Genomic DNA, 16990 nt, shown 5'->3' with positions numbered 1-16990 from the left:
GTATCATATCGCATCGTATCGCATTGTATCATATCGCATCGTATCGCATTATATCATATTGCATTCTATCGTAACGCACCGATCGATTCGTATCGTATCTCATTGTAACGCATCGCATCATATCGCATCGTATCGCATCGTATCGCATTATATCATATTGCATTGTATCGTATCGCATCGTATTGATTCGTATCGTGTCATTGTATCTTATCACATTGTATCTTATCGCATTGTATCATATCGCATTGTATTGTATCGCATAGCATCGTATAGCATCGTATAGCCTCGTATAGCATTGTATCCTATCTCATCGTATCGCATTGCATCGTATCGTATCGCATCGTATTGCATTGCATCATATCGCATTGCATTGTATCTCATCGTATCGCATTGCATCGTATCGCCTCGCATCGTATAGCATTGCATCATATCGCATAGCATTGTATCGTATCGTATCGTATTGTATTGCATCGTATCGCATTGTATCGCATCGTATTGCATATTGCATCGTATCGTAATGCAATGTATTGCATCGTATTGCATCGCACTGTATCGCATTGTATCGCATTGTATCGCATCATATCGCACCGGATTGCATTGTATTGCATTGTATCGTATCACATTGTATCGTATCGGATCCTATCGCATTAAATTGTCGTATCCTCCAGGCCTAAAAACTGACAGACAAGAAGACAAACACTGAAATGCTCTCCTTTAAACTTATTTCCTATTATATTAGGCAAAGTACTATGTTTCAAGCCCTCATTGTTCTCTTAATCCTTCAGTTAAGAGCTAATATAGGGCTCATACGGCTCTGTGACAGGCTGAGCAGTATCTGTCTATCCACGGTGACAGTGTTCCTACTTATGTTCGAGAGTGTTGTGTGCAACCCACAGTTTACCTGTTTATTTATACATTCCTCTTTAATGTGGAGAGCCCTTCAAAGCTTTGAGAGTGTGTGTTATGAAGGGCTTGTCAAGAGGGTTCAGTTTAGAGAAGGACCTCTGACATAATGTGATGAAGTAATTTGCTTGATATTTGTGCACAATTATTTACCGAAAGTTATTTTTTCTTGGATTTTGGTAAAATTTTAAAGTAAAACCTTAAAAAACGACCATCAGTAAGCCACTAGAGTAAATTTGCTACTTTATATCTTTATATTTTTATTTGTCTGTACAGAAAGATAAGCAGAAATTAAGTCAAAACAGGAGTTCAGCAGCCAAAAAAACACAGATGAAGTGACGGTGGAAATATGTGAGGAGTGGCAGGGAGTCCAAATGACCCCCCATTTTTTTAAACACAGGGAGGGGTCCATTGGAGACCCCTAAAAGCTGATGCACAGCACCAGACTCACATTTGTCGTTAGACCTCAGAGCCTACCTCAAGCTAACCCTGTTTAAACTGCATGATGGGAAAGCAACAAGACATCTTGGAGAAACTGGCGGGGACCTTTCAGATCCGACACGTGCTCCTGCGTCAGGGCCTGGCGGAGAGTCTGGGAACTTTGATTCTGGTGGTGAGTGAATATCGTCAGTGCAGGATGCTGCGGAGCACATCATTTAGCTCAAGAACAGTAAAAGAGGATAACAGACTAAATTGACTATACTTGGTATAAAATAGTCATTAATTGGTTTAAAATTTATGGTAAAGGATTTTTGTCTGCTAGGGTTCAATGAGATGACATGTAGTGAGAATGTAGGCTGCTCTATTGTAATATCCTGGAGTTGTGGGTGACTTAAATGTACCTTTGGTTATACCTTAATATCTTTGGTTACATTGTAATAGCTATCTGAAATCTCTTCATGGTTGACAAAGCAATATTTTATTCCTTTTGCCAATAACTTTTATTTTAATTTTGTCACCTAAAAGTGTAACACAACTTTAATCATACCTCTTCCCCTACTCCTTAAGCCACAGTATTGCCTCTTACTATGTTAGGACTGAAATAAATCGTATTTAATATCTCTAATTATTACAAATAGTAAATATAGTATATCGTAAATGTTTTTATTATGAATTTGCCTAAATTTCCCTCTGGGGCGATAAAGTTTCCTCTGCTAATATGCCAGATGTTTAACATCACCTAGGACAGACTGTACAATGCGGAAATACTTATTGCCTTCTGTTGACAAGTTCAAAGGTCATCCCATCATACAGCTTCAGAGACCACTGCTTCTTCTATTCATAAATTTGTGTTTATGTAAACTTTAGTTTTATTGTCAGAGGTGGGAAGTAACGAAGTACAAATACTTTGTTACTGTACTGAAGTAGATGTTTCAGGTATCTGTACTTTACTTGAGTATTTATTTTTCTGACAACTTTTGACTTTTACTCCCGACGTTTGAACACAAAAATCTGTACTTTCGACTCCTCACATTCTCAAAACAGCCTCGTTACTTTAGTTTGAATGCATGTGAGGGTAAGTATGGGTTATTTTTATTTTGGTCTCTGCACGCTGCCTTCCCAACGTCAAGACTGATATCAAAGCTGTAAAAATGATTCAGCTGTTTATTTGGGACCTCAGTTCGGTTCAGGCTTTATTATTCTGTCTGAAATGTGGCTTGCAGCAGAACCAGACAGTGTCCAGAGATAATAAAAAGTTCAAAATTCTGGTGTTGTTACAACTCTAGAACAAAGTTAATGTTCATTATTGGCAGTACATAGTTTTATTTTATTTTAAGCTAGAATGTTTAATTTTAATTATCTTTGAACTATTATTATCATCATTATTATTATTGTGAGGTTTAGTTAGCTTTGCACAGAAGTGGTCCATAAAATGTCCTTCAGAGGAAAACTTTTTACTGCTTTACTTAAGTACATTTAGAGGCTGAACTTTCTTACTTTCACGAGTAAAGGAGTTGAATCAGTACTTCTACTTTTACCAAAGTCTTTTTTAAGTATAGAATGTGTGTACTTTTGCCACCTCTGTTGTCGGGTTCAGATCTGAATTGGACTGGCCACGACATGTAGAGAGAGACGCTGATTTAAGGTGGTCTCTTAAATTTTTCCAGAGCTGTATTGACTCAACAAGTTGTAAGATCTCCCTCCATGAGAAACTAAAGACGTCTGCCATCTTTTCAACTGAACATGTCGAACAAGAAAAAGGTCTTTTAAAATCCCTAAAGAGATTCTGTGTCCTTCTTGTCCGACATGTTTGTGTAGAGAAAGAGGTGAAGGTGCTGTGGTGTCTGTTTAATGATAAAAAAGGTTCTTCAAAGGCAGCTGTAACAATAGTGCTAAAAGGTAAACAAAAAGTTAAACTGCTGCTCATTAAATAGCTGCTTTCTTAGATGTCAATGAAACACAGAACAGTTTAAATGATATTCATAAGAACCTCAGACCCCTCCGTTTAATATCTCCTGTGTTTTCCTTCTTTGTACTTAAATTACACACAGAAGCCTTTTATTTTATACCTTTACTACATGTAGTTCAGCACGACAGGAGGCCACGAGGCCCTTTCAAATTAAGACAAAATGTTTTCCAGTCGGTGCAAAACACCCTGGAGCCGCTCTTCTTCTCATGGAAACCCACAGACAATCAAAATACGAGGAGCTGACACCGACGGCGAAGCGTTTGTTATTCCGCTCCCCGGCTGCGACAGATCTGTTAACTCCGGGAGACCTTTCACTCCACCGGCCATCATGTCCCCTTGGTGGTCTGAGCTTTGGGGGAAGACTCTGCAGGGGGAGTCAGATTGTTGTCAGCATCAACAGTCCCACACAAAGGCCAAAGCTAGCATGCTCGTGAACTCTGAGGTCAGAGCGACACACCCTGAAGCAACACCCAGCCGGACACCTGCCTGCAGGTCGAGCTGCCGTAGGGCTTTATTATTGTCTTTGAAGGTTTTCTACTTCTGTCTGTCTACAAAAATAACTTCATCTCAGGCTCTGTTTTCTTAACCCGGCTGCATATTTGTGTTTTGATCTTAAAAACTCAGTAAGTGAACCCAGATTGTTTGTTGTGTTTCCTCCTCCTCGGTCCAGATGTTTGGTTGTGGTTCGGTGGCACAGCTGGTGTTGAGCCGAGGCTCCCACGGCACGTTCCTCTCCGTCAACCTGGCTTTTGGTTTTGCTGTGACTTTGGGGATCCTTGTGAGTGGTCAGATCTCAGGTGAGGATATTGTGTTCTGTATTTCAAAGGGTCAGGAGCTGCTGCTTCTTTTATAAATCTTCTAACCCCAATGTTCTGTTTGTTTAAAGTTCCTAGTGGCCCACGGCCCTCCACAGAAGCTTATAAAACATACTTAACCTCGTTTAAACCCCAAATGATTCATGTTTTTTCTTTGTTGTGATATTTTCTTATTAACAAGATTCCTAACTGGTACATTGTGAATTGAAAAGTACACATTTCTTCCTTTTTGGAGCCTCTGAGACTCTACCTGTGAGACATGGTTACGTAGTAGTATGTACACATCTGTGTTTGTGTTGATGTTACTTTTTATTAGCATAAAATGTCTTGTTCTTTTTGGCCTTTGCTGGAGACAGAGTGGGGATGACGTGCAGCAAAGTGCCGAGGGTCAGAGTTAAACCCGGGGCCGCTGCATCAAGGACTGAGCCTCTGTACATGGGACGTGCAAATTAAATGCTCAAGAGATTTTGTTCTTATCCAATCGAATCCAGTCCAAATCTATTCATGAAGCACATTTAAAAACAACAGTCAAACATGAAAAACAACAACAATAAAACACGAAGACCAATTTAAACACAGGACAATAAAATAGTAAAACCCAATAGGAAAAGAAAAGTAATAAAAAGGCTCATGCAAAGCCAAAAGAGTTTTGAGGTTTAGACTGAACATGACGGCACTTTCAGTTTCGACGTCCATGAGGTCGATGCATAGATGCGATAGGAGGGAATCTGTCCGGAGTGTGTGAATTGATGCCTCCGCACCAGTTAAAAGAAGTAGGGACTTAAAGCAGCGACGGTTGAAGGGACGGCTACGGCATGCGAACAAATGCTCTCTTCCTGTCGTTGTAGCTCAGCTGTCTGCTGTAGTTCTGACTAGTCTTTCTCCCATAGTCAGAGTGTAAGCAGTAATTATACGTTCTTGATCGTACACCTGACTGTTTCTCCTGTTTGTCATCCGTTGCCAGAACAAATCATTGCTTAGTGACATTAGATTTCTACCACTACGGCAACCTGTTGGAATGTTGCTGTAGCCGTCTCTCAGACGTCGCTGCTGGTGTCAACCTGGGGCTCCCCAGTAGCTCGCCTGGTGGCGTCTGCATCCAACGTACTGAGGACAAGTCCTCACTGCAGCAGCCTCAGTTTGATTCCCACCAACGCCCTTTGCTGCATGTCGTCCCCTCTCTCTTGTCCCCGCAATAATGGTCTGAAAATAATCTCCAAAAATAGAAAATGATGTTCCAACTCCAGAGCTTTAAGAATCTAAGGCCCAATCCCAATCTCCACCCTAATGCCTGAGCACTGAACACTCACAGACTCTAATGGCGTCAGGCGTGCAGTGCGTGTCTGTGTGACACTATCATGGCATCACACGCTGCCTGGAAACCAGCCGGGCCATTAAATCTCATGAGTAAAGAAGGCGACCTGCAGTGTACATGTTTTAAGATAAGATGAGCTTTATTTAACAAACTATCAAAAGTCAGAAAGGCATTAATGTTTAATTAATGCGAATATTTAATTGTTGTCACTTACAAATTAACGTATTTGCGGTTCCCGTCACCGTCCATGCTCACATTGTTTACATTTATGACTATTTTTTAAGTCGAACTTTATTAAACTACTTCAATTTACGAACACTTGTTTACATTTAGTTGGGGGCTGGACAATCACGTTCGTATACGTCAACAAGTTTGCCATGAACCCTGGGTTAGTCCCACAGGAAAGTCCGCAGATATGCGGGCTCACGGAAAGTCCGTAATTTGGAGCTGAAAAGTCCGCATCAGAGCCCTCACACACATGCTGATCTGACAGTGGGACAGCACTAAGCACTCAGGCACATACCGGGAACGCGCCTCAAAGTCTGCGAGTGTGGAGATTGGGTCTAACTAACTAAACTGCAGAGAAGAAATGCTCCCATAGGCACGGTTGCTACATCTGTTAGCTTAGCTAGCTCACAGCTAACCTCTTGCAGCTCTGGGCGGATGAAAACAACAGCCGAGTGGTTAAAACTGTGCGAATGACAGGAGGCAAAACTTTGCTTTGCTGTCTTACATAACTCTTTAATTGGTGCTTTAACAAGTCTTGTGCAAAAGCAGCTACCACTTTAACACCGTCTGTGCATTGGGTTTTAACAGGGTTAATAAGGAAGAACAATTGTAGTTGAAGGAAAATGTGGCTAATTTTGCATATATTAAATTCATTCACACATTAGCAGCAACAATGGGGGAGGTAAAGCACCTGTCAACAAAACAGAAGGGTTTAGTTAAAGAGAAGAAAACTTTATTATCATGAAGAAAAATCACACTTGGTTGAGCTGCAGTCATTTGCATCACCGCTGTGAAGAACCTGTCACTCAAACGGTGCCTCAAACTTCCATCAGCATAACAGGGAGTCATTATTATTGATGGCTTGACAGACACTAAATATCAGCAAAAGGTAAACTGGCAGTTATCTGAAGAGCAGTATTTACCACGCGCGTGACAGCTCGAGGCGGCGGGGGAGGAAGAAGAGGAGGCAGTGGACGGAGGAATGCAAAGTTGAAAAGAAGACACACAGAAGAAGAAGATGACGAAGAAGAAGGCGAAGGGGGCATTTACCTCCTAAATTAAAAACGATGCTGTCTGTAATTGAAACGGCAGCGAGCGAGTCAATCCTGAAACGCACTATCTTCTGTCAAAAAGCAGAAAACACAACAAAGGCTTCTGCAGTTCACTCATGCCGCTTCTTCAGTGCCTTTATAATGAGGCTGTCCCCCTCTAATACACATCGCAGCTGAGAAAATAAGCTGTTATAATTAGATAGCTCCTCCACTGACACAATTAAGGTGTGAATACAGGCGAGGAGCCCGCACGAGTGTGCCATCAGAGCGGTGATTTCCCCCCTTCAAGGTTAGAAAAAAAGAAGACTTTTCTGAATCTTTTCATCCCGCCAATTTAATTAGTGTCACAGAGAACCTCCATCCTAACAGGACTTTACTGAGGCCGCAATAACTGAAGATATACTGGGCTCAGAACCCTCTTTTTTGTCTCAGTAAAGAAGGGGCTGTACTGCGGAGAAAAAGCAGCCTCCATGTATCCTATATGTGTAAAAATATACCAAGGTTATCGTGTCTTTCTCTTCTGTAGGTGGTCATCTGAACCCAGCCGTGACCTTCGCTCTGTGTTTACTTGGGAGGGAGCCCTGGAGGAAGCTCCCCTTGTTCTTTTTCTTCCAGACTCTCGGAGCCTTCCTGGGTGCTGCGATTGTGTTTGGTCTCTATTACGGTACGTAAAACAGAAGAGGAATTAAATAATGGCAAGGGAATAGACGTGAATCTGCGGCGAGATTCCATATCAAGTCAGTGCAATGATGCGAGTAGACGAAGATTTGTGTCGGGCGAATTCGCGTGAGATGTGTACGTCACGTGGTGTAGCAAAAGCCTGTCAACATCGAGATTCTCCTGACGCCGTTGGTAACCATGGAGATAAGCCCCGCTTCATCTCCTCCATTCCGGAAGCGATATTATTTAAACACGAATTTTGATCAATATTCGCTTTGCGTTTGGTGTGAACGCACAGTTAGACGGGTGGTTCTCAAAGTGGGGTCCTGGGACCCCTGGGGGTCCATGAACCATAAGCTGGGAGTCCATGAAATAATTAAAATAAATGTATTATAAATTATAAAATTGTGCTGTATCATTAAAAACTGTATGAGGACCATTTGCACCAATCAAAAAGCATAGTGTGTCCATTACTCCCCTCCACGTTAACTTTGGGCCAATAGAAACTGAAATGATTGTGGCACATCAAGTCAGTCATGAATCACTCAACTCATGCAGGTTGCAATGAACCGTTCCTGCAGCTTCTTAGCTTGGCTTACTTGCCAGCTAGCTAGCTCATGTGAATCAGTCCACATCATCAAGTGATGCTAAGCTCAAACTAGCTAAATTGAGACAGGTATTTAGAGTTTGGTTTTATTGAGTGACAGGAGACCAAAATGCGTCATGTGTCTTCAGGTGCGAGCAATCGAAGCTATGAAGCCAGCCAAGCAACATCTGATTACAAAGCACCCCGAATATAAGGACAAAACAAAAGATTTTTTTCCCATCGAAAGTGCGAGGAATACACCCGCCAGAAAACACAGATGGTGAACATGGCCACAACTTCAGAGAAAGCACAGAAGGCTTCTTCTTTGGTGGCTCAACAGAGTGCTAAAGCTAAGAAGCCACATACAATTGCAAAAGAGCTTGTACTTCAAGAGGCGCTCGAAATGTGTGAAGTTATGCTTGGGACAGAGTAAAAAATGGTTCCAGTGGTATCTAAGAGGTTGCAAACATATGCGTAATCGTTGTTACGATTATGAGGGGGTCCTTGGAAAATGTTTTCCCTGGAAAGGGGTCCCTGACCCCGAAAAGTTTGAGAACCCCTGCCTTAGACTAATGAAGACCTTTGTGGTCCCCTCAACCCTTCAGTTTACAGCAGTTTGGTGGAGACAGTCTTAAGTGCATTACCGGTTGTAGCTACCTGAAGGTTTGAACAAAGTCAGTGAACACTTTCACCTTTTTTCACACTGAATCTCTCCTGCTGAATGAACACGTCCTTTCTTCACCTGCTGTGAGGCTTATTTTCAAAGATTAACTGGAGCTTTCCAAATATGTATTGCTACATTTTATATACTTTTATTCAGGTGATCAAATGTTATTTTCCAGTCGGCCTACAATAGAAGGCGCCCACTGAGTTTTCCATGAAGTAATCATTCTGATTCACCGCCTGTGTGAGAGATAACATAATGAACGACACACAGAGTCTGATAGCAGCTCTGTAAGGCTATACTTAAGCACAGCAGTGCTTAAATGCCAGCATCAGCATGCTAGTGTGCTCAAAATCACTATGCTAACAGCGTTTTTTAGTCAGGTATAATGTTTACCTGCAACCAAAGACCAGATACGCAGACTGTAAGTGTGGTAGTTTTGCAGGTAAGTGGACATTAACCAACGTATTGGAAGAGTTAAAGGTTTTGATGGTGGCAACAGTCCAGATTTTATGATGGTTCTAAAGATTATCTCTCCAGATGTTCTGTGGTGCGAGGGATTTTACTTCCCCCGATCTGCTCGGAAGAACGTCGTGGCCGCAACGATTTCATTCTTAAATATTAAATGTTCAATATTCACGATCTGATATCCTGTTGTGTGGGGGGGAACCACAAGGACAGCCGAGCACGCACTCAACCAATAACCGCAGCCATGGCGACAAAAGCAAACTCAAAGTAACATGTACGGCCCATGTTCACTCCGTCTCCACCACTTCATCCACAGTTTGTTCTCTTTTCTTTAAAAAGCCAAAAAACTATCATCGCCAATTCCTCCTCCCCGTCGTCCATTATGTTTGTTTACTCTAAAGTCTCGTTTGACCGCGAGAGAATTTGCGGGATTTCCAGTGTGCTATAGGAACAAAACTGTTCAAGCTATCATTAATTGTCGTCATGTGATTTTAAAAATCTTTTATTGTGTTCCTGCCTTTAGACATGTTGCTTTAATCTGGTCAAGAAGAGGTTTGAGAAGTTATGCATGCGTTCATGGGTTCATGTTCATGTCATGATGTGCTATGGAACCATATATATATATATACAGTATATCTGAGACCCTATGTGTCATGCTTCATATGTGTTGTTTTGATCCCTGCGCCATTATTGTTCATGCATGTATTCGCTGGTATCTCTCTACATGTCTGTGCATCCCCAGCCTCCATCCACTGCCGCCTGCAGCTATGTAATCAAGCAGAAAGTAAACAAGAAGCCCAAATGTCAAGTGTATTACTGTTTGCAGGAGCTGTCAGCTTTGTCTCTGAAACATAAATCATCTCGCCAGTTTAACCTTAAATGTGCAGGTATCTTAAGTAATATTATCTGATTTGAATGTAAGCTGTAATGCAGTGTGGCAGGAGCTGACACAGGCACCTGTAGTCCGGAGAAGGAAAACAGCTGCAGTGTAAAGAGGATGCATAAAGAATCACATTTCTATACATTCTTTTGCTTTGAAAACACATTTGTTTATTCATTCACCAGATGCATTATGGGACTTCAGCCAGGGCGAGCTGATCATCGTTGGGAAGAATGCCACAGCAGGGATTTTTGCCACTTATCCATCCGAACATCTCAGCCTGGTTAATGGATTCTTTGATCAGGTAACAGCGACTTCGGTTTAGTTCAGACAACATTATTGCTCCCAAAAGGGCACTTAATTTGCAGCTTACTCGGTCCATTGACAGAACGGATGTAGCCTCTTGGTTTCCAAAGTAAAGCCAATGCAGAACTGTCCTAAACCTGCATTCTCTCTAATGGCCAGCAGGGGGCGACTACACTGGTTGCAAAAACAAATCTTGACGTGTGGAACCAGATGAGAAAATTTGCCTTCTTCTCACTTGATTTATTTCCCCATTAAATATTTTCCGACTGAGTTCATGATCTCAATCTCCAGTTTTAAGTCTTCTTTAAGTGAGGAGATAAAGCCTGGTATCCTATAGGACATGGCTACCTGTGGTGTCACTCAGAATAGAGACATAGCAATGTGTATCTGCATTGTCGTCCAAATATCCCTTCTACTTACTTCCAAATCCAAAAAAACAAAATGGCCACAGCAACACTGAAAAATGACAAAGTAATTAGTGATGTCTCAGTGGCTTCATTTTGTATACAGTCTGTGATTCACACACAGAAAACCAAACCTCAAAGAAAAATGTTGTTATATGTCAGAGTCAAGATATTAAAGTTGTAATCTTGAAGATCTCAGTTTCGTTCTCTTTGGCGACACCTGTGGCGATAAACAGTAATTGCGGGAGTACTCTTCCCAGATATCCAGACAGTGCTGCATGTGTGACGTCCACGGTTGGCTCCGGTTGTTGATTTTCCTGGCTGACGGTCGCTTTCCTTTTTAGACTGTTTGCTTCATCTGAGCGTCGATTTTGTTTCTTTTTCTTTGTATTTTCACTTATTTTGGAAGTTGTATCTGTAGTCATCCGTAGATTGCTGTTTACACGCAACACTTGAAGAGACCTGAAAAGCAGCCGCTTAGCTCCGCCTACCCTCTCTGGCAGACCAACCACTGCTGGCTGACTGAAAACGCGTCACTAACTGGGCGCTGCTTGTGATTTTTCTGTGAATGTCGCCACAGACAGCCAGTCTGTAATTCTGCAAATGCAAAGGCTTTCATCAGTGGGCCATAGGCTCAATCACCATTGTGTTACCTCATTCAGTGATAGATAGAGACTTAACAGATATTTATTTAAATGAAAATCTTTTAGATGATTACTTTAACATACATGTGTCAATACAAGAAAACAACATGCACCAAGGGAAACATACATTTCAGCTGTAGTTCATCTTAATATCCAAGTTTTAAAACAGTGTAACATGGTGATTTTAAATGATCACTGTCGCCTTTATTAGCCTGATAGCAAGAAAGTAGCAGAGAGGCACATCATTACGCTGACCTAAGGGCTTTAGGGTGAATTCACTGGACAGAACATTGTCATATTGGCTGAAGATTTCGCTTGCTTTCTGGGTCACCTGTTTCTCCCAGAGGGAGCTCAAGTCTCTTTGCTGGGCTCCAATTATCTTGGAGCAAACTTTCACAATACCGTTTGATTTTTCAAGTACTTCACCTCTATTCAGCAGTGGATCCATAAACGCAGCAAATTCCCACTTACAGGCCACACACTGCAGCTTAAGTGCAGGACAAGTACTGCAGAATATTAAGTTAGAAACAGTAATTTTCCATCATTGTCCATAGTCTGTTGGAGTAAAAAAGCATGGCTGAATCATGCCTATTGAGGAAAGTGTGCTGTTGCGTGGCCCCAAATTGTTGTTCCTGAGAAGTATTGTATGGAAATCTGGCGATCCAGTTATAGCCTAATAGCCAATCACATCACATGGCCTCCCCTCATCTTCTTTAACCTTTTCGAAGCAGCAGACGGTGTAATGAGCAGGACAGTGTCACTATTCATTTGATCTCATTGTCCAGAATCTGAGTGGAACAGCTTGTGAGTGTGTAAGGAAGGGAAGGTCAATTAGATCCAGCTGTGTCGGAAGATTCAAATAATTAATGAAGATACACGTGTGCGTAAAAAATGATGCGCCTTGCATCAAAAAAACCTGGACACTGCAGATGCAAGGCACTGCTAATGTCTACATGAATTTATCTTACAGTTAACCTACATTCTTACAAAGCATGAGTGAGATTTTTTGCTGAGTATGTGCTTCAAATATTAGTTAGGTTGTCTGAGCACACGGAAATGCACACAATATTTCAACAACCTTTTGCCTAAATGCTCACAATATTCAGAACATTTCAGAACATTTAATTTCTGGCAAAGCTTGTTGTTTAGAAAAACTAAGAATCAAAATGTTTGTCTACAATAACATCAGGGTAGAAAACTCATGTAGCTACATTGTGGGCGCAGCAAATTGCGACGAGGAGCAAAGATAAAATGCTACAGATGTCTTGTCGTGTAACGGAGCAGCAGGAAAAAATCTTTCCACTCTTTTATAAAATTTCTTCAACCAAGAAGAAAACATACCTAAAAAAAAAGCCTCTGTGTTCAGCGTCTGAAAGAAGAAGCTAACATAAGGCTAATTTTACTGACTGACATGCTAATTCTCTGCTCTTAACTATTAGCATTAGTTCAAAAAATGAGGAACTGCATTTTTACAATTGGTGTCTGTGGTTAAAAATCATTGCAGCATGTCAGAGTTGATTTTAGTAACACATAAAGGTACATTTTAGGTGAAAATTGTGTTTAAGTAAGTCCAAACTGTTAGATAAGCCTGTGGATTTGCCTGTTGTTTAAGACGCTAGCAAGGCAGCACACAGCTACATGTAGCACAACAGAACTGTCAAAACAGTCTGACCAGGTGGTTTAACTGAATATTTTTTATCATTACATTACAGCTTAAAAATACAACAGAAATAAACAAGTTTACTAATTTCAAAAAGTGTCATCTTTGACAGATGACCAAAAATGATTTTTGGCGCAAAATTATGCAAGCTCGGCCTGATCTCCCTTGTAGAACAGCTTCTTTGTCCCTGTTGAGATGCTCTTTTTTCCAAGTTGGCTTTAAAAAGATCTAAGATCCCTGTTGAAACTTAGCTGTACTTCCTGCAGCTCATAAAAAGTGCAGTAAATGTCTTTACTTTTCGGTTATTAGCTAGATACCTTCGCTAGATACCTACTCATAAATTACTGTTGTTGTTAGCGCAACAGTATGCTAGTTCGGCTTAATCTCACTTGTTGAACAGCTTCTTTGTCCTGTTACTGGCTGTTTTTTTTTCCAGTTAATCTTTAATGAAATTCAAGATCCCTGTGAAACTTAGCTGTAGGCTACTTCCTGCACGCTCATAAAAAATGCAGGAAATGTCTCAACCTTTCAGTTATTAGCTAGATACCTACCCCGAGGTTACTGTTGTTGTTAGCCGGACATTTTGCTAGTTCGGCTTAATCTCACTTGTTGAACAGCTTCTTTGTCCCATTACTGGCTGTTTTTTTCCCAGTTTATCTTTAATGAAATTCAAGATCCCTGTTGAAACTTAGCTGTACTTCCTGAAAGCTCATAAAAAGTGTAGTTAATGTCTTAACCTTTCAGTTATTAGCTAGATACCTTTGCTCGATATCTACCTGTTGTTGTTAGCCTGACATTTTGCTAGCTTAATCTCACTTGTTGAACAGCTTCTTTGTCCCATTGACTGACTATTTTTTTTAAAATCAAGATCCCTGTTGAAACTTAGCGATACTTCCTGAATGCTCATAAAAAGTGCAGTAAATGTCTTAACTTATCAGTTATTAGCAGCTGTATTACATCAGCAGTGCTGCTCCTGCTAGCAGGGGCCACTAGCCCGCGCTGCTGCTGCTACGGCACTATTATAGCCCACATGTCACAGCATGTGGAGTAATCCATAGCATATCTACTGTTCACATATTCTGTGAAACTCATTGTTCTCAAGTCCAGACCTGTGGTTGTGATGCAACCAGGCAAATCGAAGAAACCACCCTGTCTTCAGCCGACCTCTCCTCGCGGCGCTTCCTCCATCAATTGATGTGAGAAGTGGAAGATGGAGGTTCAGGCTGCATGCTGTTTGCTGATGAAAAAGTGGAATTGATTTCCAGATTTAACATTAATTCATTCTCTCATGTTTTTTTTTATTTGACAGCTTGTCAATGTTTTCAGAGTGAATCCACTGTGAATATCACAACTTCTTAAAGGTGATTAATTAAACCTCAGCTGGATCACACGTGTTTTTTGTCTCCATCGAGACGTGTCAAAAGATAATTTTATATTTACAGACTTCTTTTAATTGTCCATGCAACAGCAGGACTTTCTCTTTAATTAATGAAAGAAAATGAAAGTATTTCTAGATGATCATCTCTCTGCACTGTATCTCAGGTTATTGGAACAGCTGCATTGATCGTGTGCATCCTGGCCATCGTTGATCCACACAACAACCCAACCCCTAAAGGTCTGGAGCCCTTCACTGTCGGCTTCGTGGTGTTGGTCATCGGCCTGTCAATGGGCTTCAACTCGGGCTATGCTGTCAACCCAGCCAGAGACCTGGGACCTCGAGTCTTCACGGCTCTAGCAGGCTGGGGTTCAGAGGTTTTCACGTGAGTATGAGACTTTTTGGTCTGCATTAAACCCGTATGCCAGGTTGAATCCTAGACCCTAGGAACCAGGACATCACGAACCAAAATCTGCTCAAAGTGGAGACAGTCTGGGTCAGTCTGTTCTTAGACAATGTTCATACTTGGAATAACTAAATTAATGCTCTAGAATTTGCATAAAATTAATGTATTCATGAGCCACTTTGGGATCTTACCTGAGGCAAAGGGAGGTGAAGTAGTAGAAAGACCGATATAGTCAGCTTGGGGTAATTGGATGACTCAACCAATGCAGAATGTTCACTCATTACTTACTTACTTACTTATTATTGTAACCTGCATCCGTCACCGAACCAAACAAACTGTTTTCTGTGACAGAAAAGAATAAAACAGATGCCAAAGGTGCCTTGACACAAGCCATGTTTAGGAAAGGCAGTGAGAAGACACTAAAGCGTACCTTAAAACAAACCATATGTTAGAAAGGAAGACAAAAGATAAGCAGAGAATAGAGGTTAAAGGGTACCTTAAAACAGACCTTACAACATGTTGAAAACACATGCTAAATGGTAAACTTTAAAAAGATCTAAGGATGTGCTAGAAAGGAAAATAAGCCAACATTAAAGCGTACCTATAAAAAGACCTAGCAACATGTGCGAAAGGAAGAAAACAAATGCCAAAGGGTACCTTGATACAGACCAGTCTAGAAGAGGGTGAAAGCAGGCGCTAAAGGGTACCCTGAAACAACCCTAACCATTTGTTAGATAGGGAAAGTTGGAACTTAAAAAAAAACCTAGCCACGTGTCAAAAGGGCAGCTTTAAACAGATCTTACAACATATCAGATAGGAATAAAACAGACACTAAAGGGTACCGTCAAACATATCTAAAGATGCATTACTAAGGAAAATAAGCCAGCATTAAAGGGTACCTCAATACAGACCTAGCTACAGGGTACTATAATACTAAAACTGGTCCTTAAACAGACGCTCAAGGGTACTTCCAAACAAATGCTAAAGGGAAGCTACCTTGTGCGTCTGTGTGAGAAGCACCAGGCGGGTCGTGACAAAGAAACTGTGTTTGATTGTTCGGAATAAGAACACATTGGACAATCAAAGGATTAGGCACAAAAAATTGTGCATAACTTGACACATGATATCATAGGACACGTTTTACCAAGATTTTTAAACTTCTGTCAAGCAAGCAAAATACATACCAAAAGACACTTCTCTTTTTACCAAATATCTTTATAGAGAACATTTGATCCCAGTCGCCACAGCTGAGAAATAATAAATTAAAGTGGATATTTTTGTTACCCATTTATTTGCATCTCTAACAAAAGCTTTTTTCTGTGTTTCTGAGTGCCTCTTTAAACAAATTAAACTCAGAGTGCGTTGATATTGACACATGCTTTCTGACCCACAACATCAATAACCTCTGATACGCTCTCATATTTTATTCAGGCCTGTCACAGTAAGTAAATTACATCACAGTTCTTTTTGTTTATTCTCTTACAGAGCGAACACCTACTGGTTCTTTGTGCCCATGTGTGCCCCCTTCTTGGGCGCAGTGGTGGGTGTGCTCATGTACCAGCTGATGATTGGATACCATTTAGAAGGAGACATGCGAGAGAGGCAGAAGGAGGAAGGGGAGGAGGGAAGGAAATGTTCCAATAAGGCAACCAGCGAGGATGTATGAGCCAGCTGAATTTCTTTTTTACAATTATGTCGCAGAAGACAACATTCTTGTTTTACAACTAAATCTTTTGCTGTTTGGGAATAAATCTTTTTACTTTCTGGATAAAACCGCAAAGACATGTTCTCTTCTGCTCACAAACAGGAAGTTTCTTAGGCAGTGATGGCACACGTTTTCTGAATTCATCTCCACTAAACTCCAGTAAGCTCTTTCATATCTACTCAAAGCACAAAACTATTTCCTTCCATGCTGCGTCTCTGACAAAACAAATACATCAGCTCAGGGAGAAAAAGCGAAACAAAAGACAGTTAGAGTTGAAGAGGCATTTCAACGCAGCTTGTTTATTTCTGTCTAAGGTGGAAGAAACCTTGAAATCACCCTCAAATCAAAAAAGCATTCACACTCACATTTTCCTCACATTTGAAAGAGCCGTGCAGAATGCCTCCTCTGTGGGGCCTCCTGAGCTCGAGGCAAGTTGTCTTGTTTCAAACATCCAAGTAGACGTTTAATGACTCAATCAGAATGGATAAAAATGCTACCAAAATAAGATG

The 16990-nt window shown here is 41.0% G+C and overlaps 1 protein-coding gene across 1 annotated transcript; it reads left to right on the top strand.

The window, feature by feature from the left end:
• The first annotated feature begins 1408 nt into the window (after positions 1-1408).
• LOC138601790 (aquaporin-3-like) lies at positions 1409-16442 on the top strand. The gene is made up of 6 exons (XM_069672998.1): positions 1409-1516; positions 3984-4110; positions 7250-7387; positions 10167-10285; positions 14538-14755; positions 16262-16442. The coding sequence occupies exons 1-6, from the start codon at positions 1409-1411 to the stop codon at positions 16440-16442; spliced, it is 891 nt and encodes a 296-aa protein (XP_069529099.1).
• The last annotated feature ends 548 nt before the right edge of the window (positions 16443-16990 follow it).

Source organism: Semicossyphus pulcher, unplaced genomic scaffold, assembly GCF_022749685.1.
Source record: "Semicossyphus pulcher isolate SPU_LCO1_2020_fin unplaced genomic scaffold, fSemPul1.0.p SCAF_22, whole genome shotgun sequence".
Taxonomy (NCBI): domain Eukaryota; kingdom Metazoa; phylum Chordata; class Actinopteri; order Labriformes; family Labridae; genus Semicossyphus; species Semicossyphus pulcher.
Note: the sequence above shows the minus strand (reverse complement) of the source record. Positions and strands in the feature narration are given on the sequence as shown.

Excerpts from the sequence above, each read along its gene's own strand:
- LOC138601790 (XM_069672998.1), top strand. The coding sequence starts at position 1,409 with ATGGGAAAGCAACAAGACATCTTGGAGAAACTGGCGGGGACCTTTCAG. Across the intron at positions 4,111-7,249 it reads TGTGAGTGGTCAGATCTCAG|GTGGTCATCTGAACCCAGCC; the intron begins GTGAGGATATTG and ends TCTCTTCTGTAG. Across the intron at positions 10,286-14,537 it reads TTAATGGATTCTTTGATCAG|GTTATTGGAACAGCTGCATT; the intron begins GTAACAGCGACT and ends ACTGTATCTCAG.